The sequence below is a fragment of the Macrobrachium rosenbergii genome, chromosome 27 (genome assembly GCF_040412425.1).
Source record: "Macrobrachium rosenbergii isolate ZJJX-2024 chromosome 27, ASM4041242v1, whole genome shotgun sequence".
Taxonomy (NCBI): domain Eukaryota; kingdom Metazoa; phylum Arthropoda; class Malacostraca; order Decapoda; family Palaemonidae; genus Macrobrachium; species Macrobrachium rosenbergii.
Window position 1 is genome coordinate 15,556,483 of NC_089767.1, and position 14,094 is coordinate 15,570,576.

Consider the following 14,094-nt stretch of genomic DNA (forward strand, 5'->3'; position numbering starts at 1 on the left):
GAACAAACGTCAACATGCTCACAACAGATTTGAAGAACGCTTACTTCCAGATCCCAGTCCACCCCTCCCCCCGGAAGTTTCTTCGCTTCAGTCTTGGAGAACTGGTGTTCCAGTTCAAAGTCCTTTGCTTCAGCCTAACATTAGCTCCCCAGGTGTTCACAAGAATTTTCACCTTAAGTGTCGACATGGGGTCAAGCACAGGGGATTCGCCTCCTAAGATATCTTGATGACTGACTGGTCTTGGTGAACTCTCGGGAAAAGATAATTCGAGACAGGGACCGTCTTCTCCAATTTTACACGGCTTAGGCATCATGATAAATTTGGAAAAGTCCAATCTTCAGCCCAGTTGAAGGATTCTTTACCTGGGAATGGTCATAGACAGCCTCATCGAGAGTTTTCCCAGCAGACCACAGGATACGAACAGAAACAACCAGCAGGCAGTGGCAAGTAGTTCTATGCCTCTTGATGTCACTAGAGAAGCTGGTTCCTCATGGCCGTCTACATCTTCAATCCCTTCAATAGAGGCTGAAAGAATTTTGGTCCCTAGCTTCCGGTTCCTCTGTCGACAGAAGTGACCTTCTGTGTTGGTTGAATGACAAAAACATGACAATGGGAGTGCCTCTTCTGTCACCCCCTCCAGAGCTTCTGTTTTTGTATGCCTCTTACACGGGTTGGGGAGCACACTGAGAAGATCTGACTTCCGGAGTGTGGGGTCCTCAGGACAGGCAACTTCACATCGTGCTAAAGTTGAAAGCAGCCTTCCTGCCACTTTAGGAATTTCAAGAACGGGTGATGGGGCACTCAGTTGTTCTAATGTCAGACAACACTAGTGGTAGCATATGTGAACAAACAAAGGGGGGGGGGAGGGGCTAGTGTCGCATCAACTTCAAATGATGACAGTTCAACTGCATCAGTGGCCGATCGACAACTCAGTGGATGTCAGGCCAGGTACATTCCAGGCAGGAGGAATGTAGTGGCTGACAAGCAAAGTTGTCGAGGTCAGGTCCCAAGAACGGAGAGGGCTCTGCATCAGCAGATAGCAGACAGGCTTTTTCATCTGTGGGGGAAACCAATGACAGACCTCTTCACAACGAGGTTCAACAGGAAGCTAGGGTCTGTTGTTCAGTAGCTCCACTTTTCTTCGCCATGGCAGAGGACGCCCTTCAACATCCCTGGGACAATCTTGAAGTCTATGCATCCCCCCCCTTTTGCCTGATCCGTCACGTCCTGAACAGAGTGATGATTTCTCAGAATCTCAGGATGTCCTTAGCTGCTTGTTTGTGGCCTCAACAGAATGGTTTCCAGATCTGCTATCTCTGCTTTCAGCAGTTCTGAGAGAAATTCCCTCCTCTGTCAACCTCTTGTAGCTCTAGAGATATCATCAACTGGTAGGGTCCATATCTCATGGCCTGAGATTATCCAGTATCCCCTACGAGGGAAAGATTTTTCTCGCAGAGCAGCAACAGAAATGTCTGGCTACCTCAGATCTTCCTCAGCTGTATACCAGGTAAAATGGGACATCTACTTAATTGTTGTCATCGACAGGGTTTCTCTCCACTCAGTACATCTATTCAATAGATTACTGATTTCCTGATCTTCCTCCTATCTGAAAAACACCTTTTTTTCTGCCATTAAGGGTTATAGGGCCACCTTGGGGCTAGTTCTACGTCTGAAAGATGTGAACCCGACTTCCTCTTGGGAAATCTCTATACTGCTCAAAAGTTTTGAACAGACTTGTTCTCCTAGAGAACTTAAACCACCTACCTTGGATCTGAATCCGGTGCTATATTTTACAGCCCTGATGATGAGACTTAAAGTCTCGAAAATTCTGCCATTAAATTTATGATGCTTCGATGGTTGTTTTCCATCCTTTTCCTCCTATATATATTATACATATACATATACATACACACACACACACACACACACACACAATACAGTCCTGTAGATGCCTCAGTGTAGGTCTAGGGCGTGATCATGGGAGATCTAGAATTCTGGGAGTTTAACCGGTATTGGAGATCTGTTACACCTATAATCCTGAAATCTTAGCAATCAGACAAACTTCAAGCGGTGTGTATGTAGAGTAGAGCACAAATAGTATTGTTGTCAGACAAACCATCTTCCTTTATATATATATATATATATATATATATATATATATATATATATATATATATATATATATATATATATATACACATATATATATATACACATATATATACATAATTTATATATATACTTATATATATACATACATATACATATATATATACACATACATATACATAATATATATATATATACAGTAGAACCCCGGTCCTCGACTGTACTAGAACTCGAAATAATCCAGATTTCAACACGAAATGTTGAGTAAATTTTTGTGTCGGAGTTCAAAACAACAAACCGAAATCCGACCGATGAATCATATGATGTTTGTAGAAAAAGAGTTTCGGGCGGCTATCCGCTAGTTGGCGTTGTTGGTGGCGTTCTTCCCATGCTTATTTAAAAGCATTTAAAGCCCACACATGCTGCTGCTGCTGCTGTTGAAAAACAAGCCATATTATCACATGAAATTAATAATACAGTATTTATAAACCGAATTATTGTATGTCTGTTATCATAAAATTAAAAAAAATTTCTGAAGCCTGTGGCAGATAAACAAACCAGAGTGCCGCCCTGGTGGTGTGTCGTACTAATTACAAAAACATTCAGAACTTTATGGCAGCCACCACCAGGGGCAGATGCCGAGTTCCGACGTCAATTTTGGAAATTTTTCTTAATTTTATGATAACAGACATACAGTAATTCGGTTTATAAATACTGTATTATTAATTTCATGTGATAATATGGCTTGTTTTTCAATGTTATCATTATTAACAACAGTTTTCATGTGTACCTGTTACAGTACATTCTGGTAGTGCCTATAAGGCTACTTAGCCTAGCCTATGGCTCTCAAACATATCATCGGTAATACGCCGCATTGGTCATAGGCCAACTTTTTTTTATACAGTATGCATTTAAAAATGTAAAAATGCTTCTGATACGGTTATTCAACTTATTTTAATTGTAATTTGTGTAAAGTTTTGTATAAAAAGGCAAGGTTGGGGTAATGACTGGTGGTCAGAATGGATTAATCCATTTTCAGTTATTTCTTATGGGAGAAATTAACTCAGAATTCGACAAAATCGAATCTCGACACTTCTTCTGGAACGAATTAGCGTCGAGAACCAAGGTTCTACTATATATATATATATATATATAAGGAAGATGGTTTGTCTGGCAACAAAACTATTTGTGCTCTACTCTACATACACACTGCTTGAAGTTTGTCAGATTGCTAAGATTTCAGGATTACAGGTGTAACAGATCTCCTCCAATACTGGTTAAATTCCCAGAATTCTAGATCCCCCATGATCATGCCCTAGACCTACACTGAGGCATCTACAGGACTGGATCCTTCTTCCCACAAGAGTTTAAACTAACATTGAATCTGATGAGACTACATATTAACCCCTGTTCAGGTAACAGGAAAGAATCCAAGCCCGATTCTTGCCAGGTCAAAAACTTCTCCAAAATCATATGACTTTGATGAGAAAACCTCTGCTTTGCTATAAAAAAAAAAAAAAAAAAATCGGATAAGGACTGAAAACCTCTTAGAAGTGATCAGCGGCAATAAACCTCGCAAATAAAGTGGAAACCCTGATCAATAAGAATATCTTCAACTCCAAAATCAAAAAACTGTTGAGGGACTAGTCCTTCCCCAATGCTACCCCCATACAGTATTTGGAAAGAGACCCTTTGATTACAAAGTAGTTACTTTTCTCCAATATATGGCAGAAAGAAAGAAAAATCTTAGGAGAGGCACCCTTTACATGAACTACATTAAAGCCTTGAACATACGAAAGACAAACCTACTGAAATACAGCTCAAATGAAGGTTCTATTTCCACGAAATCATATGTTAATCTCTCCTTACAGAAAGAAATTAACCTCTTCAAAAAAGAAATTGTGACCACTTACACACTGGTTGTATATCAGAAACCTGATTCATCAATCAAGAGAAGTACAAGCAATTGCCCTCCCACCACAGAAAGAGCAGGGTAAGTCTCAGCTACTGAAAATACACCAGAGAGACTGGGGCATAGACTACCACACTCAATGGTGTAAGAGCAGCAGTTGATTGCACTGAACCAACTCCTGCTAAGCTTCCACCGAGGGTTGAAGACTCCTCTTTAATCAACCCTGACAAAATCACTTGCTCCAGCTCAAAAGGCAGACACTGATTTGGTTGGAAACCTGTCAGTTCCACCAAATGTTCTAAATTCTGATCAGGTAAATCTTGCAATAATAAGAACGTTCCTAAACTACGGGGGGAATTGGAAAAAATGAAACACTAACCATCTGCTTACTGATAGAAACTCCTGCAACTCGAAAAGGAGTCGAATTCCCTGAAACAGAATGCTGAGACTACTACTCTAATGGCAACTATCTGCCTACTTAAATGGAGGCTGAAATGGTAGCACATGCCGAAACTCTCTACAGTATAGGCAGGCATAATCAAGCAGGAGACACGTGCACAGGCGATAGAAGCATGCGCAGTAAGAGCGCAGTCGCTAGACGAGCAAACGAAAAGCACACAGGTGATAGGCGTACAGGCAATAGGCACACAGGCATATGAGAGCAAACTAAAGGCACACAGGCAATATGAGCACAAGCGATAGGCGTACAAGCCACAAGCAATAGGCACGCACATAATAGGCTAAAGCCATAGGTATGCAAGAGATAGGCACACACGAGAGGCATACAAGCCATAGACGCACATGCAATAGGCGTGCAAACCATGGGCGTGCATGCAACTGGCACGCAAGTCATAGGTGTGCATGCAATTGGCATACAAGTCATAAGCAAATGCGATACGCGTACAAGCCATAGGTGCCCATGCGATAGGCGTACAAGCCATAGGTGTGCAAGCGATAGGTGTACAGGTAAGCGATATACACTCATGTGCAAGAATGCAGCATTTACAGCAAAATGCACAAATTCATGCTAAATGCATGCTACTGGTGCATCAAAACTGTGCAGCGCATTATCAACCTGGCTGAAAAAATCCACTATACTGTACACGGGAAAGCCAAAGGCAGTCTAGGCTTCTCACTAGAACCTAACTGATACTTGTACTAGCCATAAATTGCGAATGATCCTTAGGTACGGGGATTGAAGTGAAACTGATGAAAACAAAAAGTAACTTTCCTCAACAAGACAGCTTAAACTTGCCTAAATGCTGTACTACCAGAGAGACAAAGCATCTCTGCTACCAGCCAATACAGTAAAATTAAAGAGTGAAAAATGCTGGGAGACTTCTCTATTCTTACGTGGGCGATCTTTATCAGAGAATGAATTCTGGTGCTAGAACTGGTGCCACTAATGCCAGACCTGGTGTCCTATCTGACCAAACAGAGGAAGGGGACCATGGGCACAGATCTGCACTGCTTTCTGACATGTCCCAGTTCCCTGTCACTTGAAGCCACGAGGGAGTAAGACAGGACATACCAAGGACAAGGCAAGAAAAAGTGGGGGTATTGACTCTCCCTCCAACGCAGGAAACAACCCAGACTTACTGAGACTCTCGGGAGGGTAGCGCAGAAAAGAAACCACTGATAATAAAAATAATATCCCACAAAACTTACACCAAGTGAACATAAAATATGACTCCATCCTATAAAACTTAATGCCTTGAATCGATGGGAAACTCACTTGGAGTAACACATCGAAGATAAGCAGCAGAGGACCTGCCCAGTTACTAAATGGGGAAGCAGACAAGACATGCATCCCTTTAACTCAAGTCTTACAAGTATTATCCTCTAAAGTTGTTTTTACAACCTAACAAGCTCTCTCTGTCCGTGATCAATTACTGCATTTTGTTCAACTACGATTCATATACTTATCCAACCACAGCCTTCCCCTCGGCAAAAAAATATCATGAGGGTCAATAAAACTGGAACAAGGCCTATTATGGCAAATCTTATGTTACAGGTTCTTACCGAACGAACATCCAAAAACAAACCAACAGAAAACCAAGTACCGTACAACCTATCGAACTCCTACCAAAACCAGCGACAGATGTAGGCTGACTGACTATGAGCATTTGTACCTATTGGTCCCATGGTGGGGGGTGGGGGAAGCAGATGGATAAAACATGGATATTCATAGAGAACCAAGTGTTCTGGTTTTTTTTTTTTTAAATCTGGTGTGGATGTAAAAGCTATACAGTATAATGGAGAGGTAAGGTTTGTGTCAAAAAGTATTTTTGAAATGACCGAACTGAACTAAAATTTGGAGCATTTTTGACACCAAGAAATATAGTACATAATCTTTCAAAAACCACTGTTAATTTCTTTTATTACAAACCCATAAATTTTACACAGCCTTTTGTACAACCATACTCTCCAGATGCTCCAGAAAAGAAAGAACTCTTCCAGCTACAGTGGTGGCACAGAAGTGACTCTGGATGGAAGCATGCTTACTGTTACTAATATCAGAAGAGTGAGCATAACCATATTCACGACTGGGAGAAGCCTTTTGGTGTCTGAAAGTAAGAGATTTTAATCCAAGACACTGAGACAAATGCACTGAAATGTTAACAGCAACAAAGATTGGTGAGGCATAAATCACCTCTGTGGTCACTAGGAGCAGCCACAAGAGGGACACTGGAGCTGAGAGGTGTTGGCCAGGTAAACACAACACAATAAGGGGCCACAAGAGGGACAGTGAAGCAAAAAGTGTGTTGCTAGTGCCACGTGATCTTATAGAGGAAGCAGCAAGAATATCAGTCTCTGTTAAAACCAATTCTAACCCACCATGTAAAGAACATCTACGTTTCATTGAGATAAGAGGTAACAATCTTCCATGTCTAGAAAATAGGTAGGACAGCTACACCACCAAAAATATGGTTCAAACTCTTTTTTTTTGTGTGAGCTGAAACAGGACACAATCATACCAGGAATCACCACCGAAGTCTCAGACGCAGAAGCACCATTAAGGTCATCTCAAACTCTTGAAGCATATTTGTTGTTACTTGCTTATACAGACAGTGCCTGGGTTATGACAGGTTTAGCTTACAATGTTCCGAGATTACGATGCTCTTCAAATACTGTATCATAAAAAATTATTTCCCAGGTTACAACACGTTCTGGGCTTACGACGCTGATGACACCTATCAAACGGAAGATATATGGCTCCAAAAAGGACAGAGTGGTAACAATTTGGAGTTATTTTTTATGAAAAAACTGAATAAATTTGCAGTTTACATTGCTTACAAGACACCCAAATGATTCAAAGTACTGTAAGGTTTTCTTACGATTTTTGATGGTATTTCGGGTTAGGATGATTTTTGGCTTACGACGCAGCGTCAAAACGGAACCTGTCTTACACCTGGGACTGCCTATATGAAAACCAACAGAGCTAAAACCAGTCACTACAAACCATCACACTTCATTCCATAAGACACTTGATCTCAATATGCACTACACAGTGTAAGAGATTCCTAATCATAACTTGCCAAAAAATTTGGCAAATCTTACCAAGCAAACCAATGCATCTGTACTGCATCACAATTATTACAACTAAATCAAGCGCTTTAACTGAATGTGTACAGTACATACAAAACCGGTGAGAAAACCTGCTGGCTCATTAACACTGTGCCAAAAACATTACGAGAGTAATACTGTAAAGTAATTTTACAATAAACTATTGCAAATACAAAAAATAATTAAACTTGCCCTTATAAAAAATCAGACAATCAGCTTAGAAAGGATAATACTGTACCAAGAAACCAACCACTGGAAAGCAAAACAAGGCTACTTTAAATTGTTAATATGCACATTTACAAGTCAACTCTGTGGCTTAAGATAAAGAAAAAAAAACACAGTAACTCAAATCCCTAAGTTCTTACTTACCTCTTTATGAAAACTGACTTTTAATGGTACTGCCTCATTATTTCTGTTGAAGGATCTACTGGTGGTGTTACCTGGAATATAACCATTGGGGTTTCAGAAAACCTTATTTCTTACTGCCAAAATGAGATTTTTATAATAAAATAAAGTTTTACCATACTTACCTAACAATTATGATAGCTGATCAGTTCCTAACGGCAGCGCTTTTAAATTGCGTGCGATTGTACTACAATTGCCGGTAACTGGTGTCGCCATCTACCGCCATCCCGCTCGGTAGTCCCAAGGATCACGTACTGGTAAGTCAATTTCTGTGCCTGCCACACTATCCACCTGAGGGGAGGAAGGGTGGGCTATGATACATAATTGTTAGGTAAGTATGGTAAAACTTTATTTTATTATCAAAATCTCATTTTTACCATAACGATTACCTAACAATTATGATAGCTGACTCGCTATTGAAGGAGGAGGGCGTGGATTAGATAGAACCAATCCAAATAGGCAAATAATTCAGTCCATATAACAGTATAAAATACTGCTTGTGATCCTTACCTTGTAAGGGAGCTACTGCAGGAAGGTACTGCCTCTGGTCGGTGCTCCTCTTACTAGTAGAAAGCGTGGAAGGTAGTCCACAGAGAGCTTCTACTGGGATGGAACCCTGAAGTCATGGATTGCTCCGAGACTTGCAGAGAAATAAACAAGTTTGCCCTTGCCCTGGGCTAAAGACCAGACATACAATGCGACACCTAAACCTAAATAAACCAAAAAACCCTTCCACCTAAATACAATAATGATTGAGGGCACCTGAGGGTGGCACTACCCCCAGCTTCCCATAACCGACAAACAAAATACAAGATAAAAAGAAACAATATGAAGAGGAATAAAATAGGCCAATTCCTACAATGTTTCACCTACTACCATGCCAGCCACGGACAAGGGTCCGAGGGAGAAGGAATCACCGAAAACTGTCTCCAAATCCTTCAAGTAATGTACAGCAAATACTGATCTGGACCTCCAGAAAGTATTTTTGAATAATAGCATTAAGTGACAGATTGTGTTTAAATGCTGTGGAAGTTGCCACTGCCCTGAGTTCATGCGCTTTAATTTTGAGCAGACGGATGTCCTCTTCACGTATTTGCGCGTGCTTCCATAATGAGGTCCCTGAGGAAGAATGAGATTGCATTCTTTGAGAGAGGTTTAAGAGGGTTCCGAACGGAGCACCAAAGTCTGGGAGAAGGACCCCTAATTTTCTCCGTCCTATGCAAGTAGTATCTAAGAGCTCTGACGGGACACAGTTCTCTCTCGTCTTCTTCTGGGCCTACTAGGGCAGCGAGGGTCTTGAGCCTGAAGAATTTAGGCCAGGGGACCGAAGGGTTCTCGTTCTTAGCCAAAAACTCTGGAATGAGGGAGTAAAGGGTATCATCTTGAACAAAGCCTACCTTCTTCTCTACTGCATGTAGCTCGCTGACTCTCTTTGCAGATGCTAAGGCGAACAGGAAGAGAGTCTTCTTCGTAAGGTTCTTCAAAGAAGCAGAACGGAGAGGCTCGAACAAGGGAGATGAGAGCCATTTTAGGACGACGTCCAGATTCCAAGCGAGGGGAGGAGAGGAAGTCTTGGAGGTTTCGAATGACCTAACCAGATCGGTCAAATCCTTGTTATTAGTGAGATCAAGACCACGATGTTTAAAAACTGAGGATAGCATGGCTCTGTATCCTCTAACAGTGGAGACAGCTAGCTGACGTTCATCCCTGAGGAACAGGAGGAAGTCCGCTATCTGTGCAACAGAGGTCGAAGAAGAAGAGATCTTATTCTTCTTACACCATCTTCTGAAGACTGTCCACTTGGACTGGTACAGCCTGTTAGAAGATTTCCTTCTGCACTTTGAAAATTGCTTCCATGCAGCTCGTCTTGAAAAACCCTTCTTCCTAGCGAGTTTCCTGACAGTCTGAAGCCTGTCAGGTCCAGCGTGACAACCCCTGATGAAACTTGCGAAAGTGGGGCTGTCTGAGAAGATGCTTCTTTAAAGGAAGAGACCTTGGGTAGTCCTGAAAGAGGCTGACTAGGTCCGAAAACCACTCCTTCCTTGGCCAGAACGGGGCAATCAGAGTCATGGAGACGTTCTGGTGGTTCATCAGCTTGTTGATGACTTGCCTTATCATCCCGAAGGGGGGAAAGGCGTAAAGGTCTAGGTCCGACCAATCGAGCAGCATCGCATCCACTGACCAAGCCTGTGGATCTGGAACCGGCGAACAAAACAGGGGGAGACGATGGTTCCTTGAGGTGGCAAAAAGATCGACCATCGGAGTTCCCCTTAACTTCCACAGAGCGTTGCATACCAGCTGGTCCAAGGTCCACTCTGAAGGAAGGACCTGATTTCTCCTGCTGAGCTCGTCCGATAAGACACTGCATTTCCCTTGGACAAATCTTGGAACAATGCAAACTGGTAGCGAGTCCGCCCAAAGGAGGAGTTCCCTCGTAAGTTGGTACAGGGAGAATGAATGGGTGCCGCTTTGCTTGCGGATGTAAGCCAGTGCCGTGGTGTTGTCCGCATGAATGGCCACCGTCTGACCCTTGATTCTGTCCGAAAAAGCCAGGAGACCTAGGTGAATAGCCAGAAGCTCTTTGTGATTGATGTGAAGAGCCTTCTGGGATTCCGACCAGAGTCCCGATACCTTGGAACCTTCAGCAGGGCTCCCCAACCGACGTCCAAGCGTCGGAGAAGAACTGTAGAGTGGGGATGGGAGGAGAAAGATTCAGGCCTTCTAGGAGTTTCTCCTCCGACAGCCACCAATGAAGATCTTGCTTGATAGCTTCCGTGATGATAAAAGTCTGGGAAAGAGGAGAGTTCCTGGACCAAACTTGTTCCAGGAAGAACTGAAAAGGTCTCATGTGGAGGCGACCCAGTCTCACGAACTTCTCCACCGATGACAAGGTCCTAGAAGACTCATCCACTCTTGGGCCGAGCATTCCCTTCGGCTCTTCAAGTGTCGGACGGTTTGAGAAGACAACTCTGGACTCTTTTCGGGAGAGAAAAAGCCAGAAAAGCTAGAGTTCAGAGTCATCCCCAAATAAAGAATACTCTGACTGGGAATTAGTTGCGACTTTGGCAGGTTGATAATGAGTCCCTGATTGCTTGTCAAAATGAGTGTCCTCCTTAGGTCCTCTAAGCACTGACTTTCCAAGGAGGAACGGAGAAGCCAGTCATCCAGATAAAGGGACACATTTACACCCAACAGATGTAGCCATTTGCCCAGTGGGGCGAGGACTCGTGTAAAGACTTGAGGGGCTGTTGAGAGTCCGAAGCACACCTCTTTGAATTGGAAGACTCTTCCTTGGAACATGAAGCGAAGGAACTTCCTCGAATCTTGATGGATGGGGATGTGTAAGTACGCGTCCTCCATGTCCAGAGAGACCATCCAGTCCCCCTTCTGAAGAGACGACAGAACGGACTGAGGGGTCTCCATAGCGAACTTCGTCTTGGACACGAACTGGTTGAGGGCGCTGACATCCAAAACCGGTCTCCAACCGCCTGAGGTCTTGGTAACTACGAAGAGGCGATTGTAGAACCCTGGCAACGATGGATCTAGAACTTCCTCGATCGCTGATTTGAGGAGAAGAGCTTCTACTTCCAGACTCAGGGCAAGAAATTTGTCTGATCCTGGAGAGTAAGTGGACAATGGAAGAGGCTTGCAAGTCAAAGGTGGAGGATCTCTGAAGGGAATTGCATAACCAAAGCGAAGAACTTGGACAACCCAAGCTTCTGCATCGCGATGAGCCCATTCCATCCAAAAAAGCTGCAGCCTGGCTCCTACTGTTGGGTGAAGGAAAGAGGACTCACTTGGTGTTGGGTTTGGAAGAAGATTTGGACTTGGACTTGTAAGGAGGGCGCAGGTTGGTCCTGGGTCTGTGGTAAGGACGAGATTGGCCCCCCTCGAAAGGGTTGAATAGGAGATGCTGACTTAGTCGGGGCTGTCGTTGTCGGCTGTGGCTTCTTGAAGGACCGGGCGAGTAGGTCATTGGTCGACTTCTTCTCGAGGGAAGAGGCAATATTCCTGATCAACTCTTCTGGAAAGAGATGATCTTTAACCAAGGGAACGAAGAGCAAGGCAGATTTCTGAATGGTGGTGACCCCTCTGGTAACGAACGAGCACCAGAGTTCCCTCTTCTTGAGGACTCCTAAGGTGTAAAGGGAGGCTAACTCGTCTGCTGCGTCCCTCACAGACTTGTCTCCACAAGACAAGAAACTCACGAGTTCCGACGTCACGTCCTCTGGGATATCAGGGCAGTTCTCAATCTTGGATGCTAAGACACCCACAGTCCAGTCTAAGAGACTTAGGATCTCTAACACCTTGAAGAGGTTCTTGACGAGATGGTCCATTTCCGAGGAGGAGAGAAGAACACTTTAGCCGATGAGAAAGCCGATCTTCTATTGGCGTCCACTAAACTGGAGAAGTCCCCTGGGAGGAGGCAGAAACTCCCAGGGATGGAGCTTCCCAGTAACGTAGAACTGGTATCTCTTACTCTGCAACTTGGAAGGAGGAAATGTGAAATTTGCTTTTCCCGAATCCCTCTTGGCGGCCAGCCACACATCAAGGCTTATGAAGGGAGCCGTGATCACCTTCGATAAGGACAGTTTGGGAACGATCGGATCAGGCCTCAGCCTTCCCATATGAAAAATGGACTGCAGAGGCTTAGGTGAAGGAGCGACGAAGCAGTCGGGATAAGTGGTCCACAAACACCTAAGCAGTTTAGTATATGCCAAATAAGAGGTAGATTCCTCTTCTGGGACTTCCTCTTCCGATGAAACCGGAGACAAACCAGGTACAGCAGGCACAGAAGCGGCTTGGTCCTGGGTCTGAGGTGATGGGGTTGCTGGTTGAACAGGCATGGAAGGCACTGGGGTCGCTGTTTGCACTCCCTTAAATAAGGAAACAATATTATCTAATTGCCTCCTAAGAGGACCCAAGGCGTCGTTCGAGGTGGAAGACCCGAGGACATGGCGGAATTCCTAAAGGAGGAACAATAGGCGCCCTGGCCGCAAGTGGCGCTTGTGGCGCGAGGGGCGACACTCGGAGATCCGCTGGAGGGGAGGCAGCAGCACCCTCCCACTGAGCAGAAGGTGCCTGTGAAGCTGGATGGACACAGGATGCAGTCGACGTCTTGAGAGCTGAGGGAGGTGGAAGAGACGAAAGCATGTAAATCCGTTTCTTAGTTGGTGGTCGATGTAAGGTTGAATCGTCTGACAAACTGGACGAAATGTCATGCGCACCTGGCGCCAGAGGCACACACACTGCATCCCTCGACCTTTTCAATGGAGGAGGGGACAAATAGTCCGACTTCCACGACCTTTTCAATGGTCTGGAAGCCGGCGAGCGCCATTTGCGCCTTTGAGAGAGAGAATCTCCCGGCTCGGAAGATTCCGGAACATGGAACGACACACCTTTTCCGTGGTGGTCCGACTCGAAGGAGGGAACGATTGCTTGTGGGCAAACCCCAAGAGGCTCCCTGCGACTTCTGGTATGTCTTCTCCTGATGCAGGGGCGGGACAGTGACCTTCGTCTAGGAGACCTGCTGGGACAAGCAACCGAACCCTCAGAAGGCACAACACGCTTAGCACTATACACATTACACTTCGCCATTAAAGTGTTCACAGAATTACCCAACTCAAGCATAGTACTACAAAGAAATTCAAACTTCTTCTCGAACCTCGATTCGAGACTGGCAACGGTACTAGGTGAAACAGGGCAGGAAGCTGGCATAATAGGTTCAATAGAAGGAGAACTAGGAGCAGGGGAAGCAGAAATAGAATGAGCAGAAGCTGAGACAGAAGCGGAAGCCCCAAAGTCTGCGGTAGTCGCCGGAAAGTCTGCCGTTGCCGATGGCCCCGCACCTAGGCTACTCCCTTCTAGGTTAACTTTCTCGGTGTCTGACGTAGCTTTAGCTTAAGCCCGATGAGTCGCCTTCCTAACTCTACCCTTAGCAAGTTTTTCTTGATGAGAAAGAAAAGTTCTCCATTGCTGGTCTGACCAGCAACTACATTCGATGCAAGGCAACTCCCTAGAGCAAGCCGATCCCCCTCTACAATCTACACACACGGTGTGGGGGTCATAACAACTCTTAATTTTAAGCCTAGCATTGCACC

General features: G+C 44.3%; 1 protein-coding gene across 2 annotated transcripts in view; it reads right to left on the reverse strand.

Annotated features, from left to right (window-relative positions):
* LOC136853428 (uncharacterized) overlaps nucleotides 1–14,094 on the reverse strand; it is a 125,766-nt gene that overhangs the window by 6,441 nt on the left and 105,231 nt on the right. For both annotated transcript variants that reach the window (XM_067128980.1, XM_067128981.1), the window contains one exon: nucleotides 7,958–8,028. In XM_067128980.1, coding sequence (XP_066985081.1) covers nucleotides 7,958–8,028 — 71 coding nt within the window. The remainder of the gene's footprint in view (nucleotides 1–7,957; nucleotides 8,029–14,094) is intronic.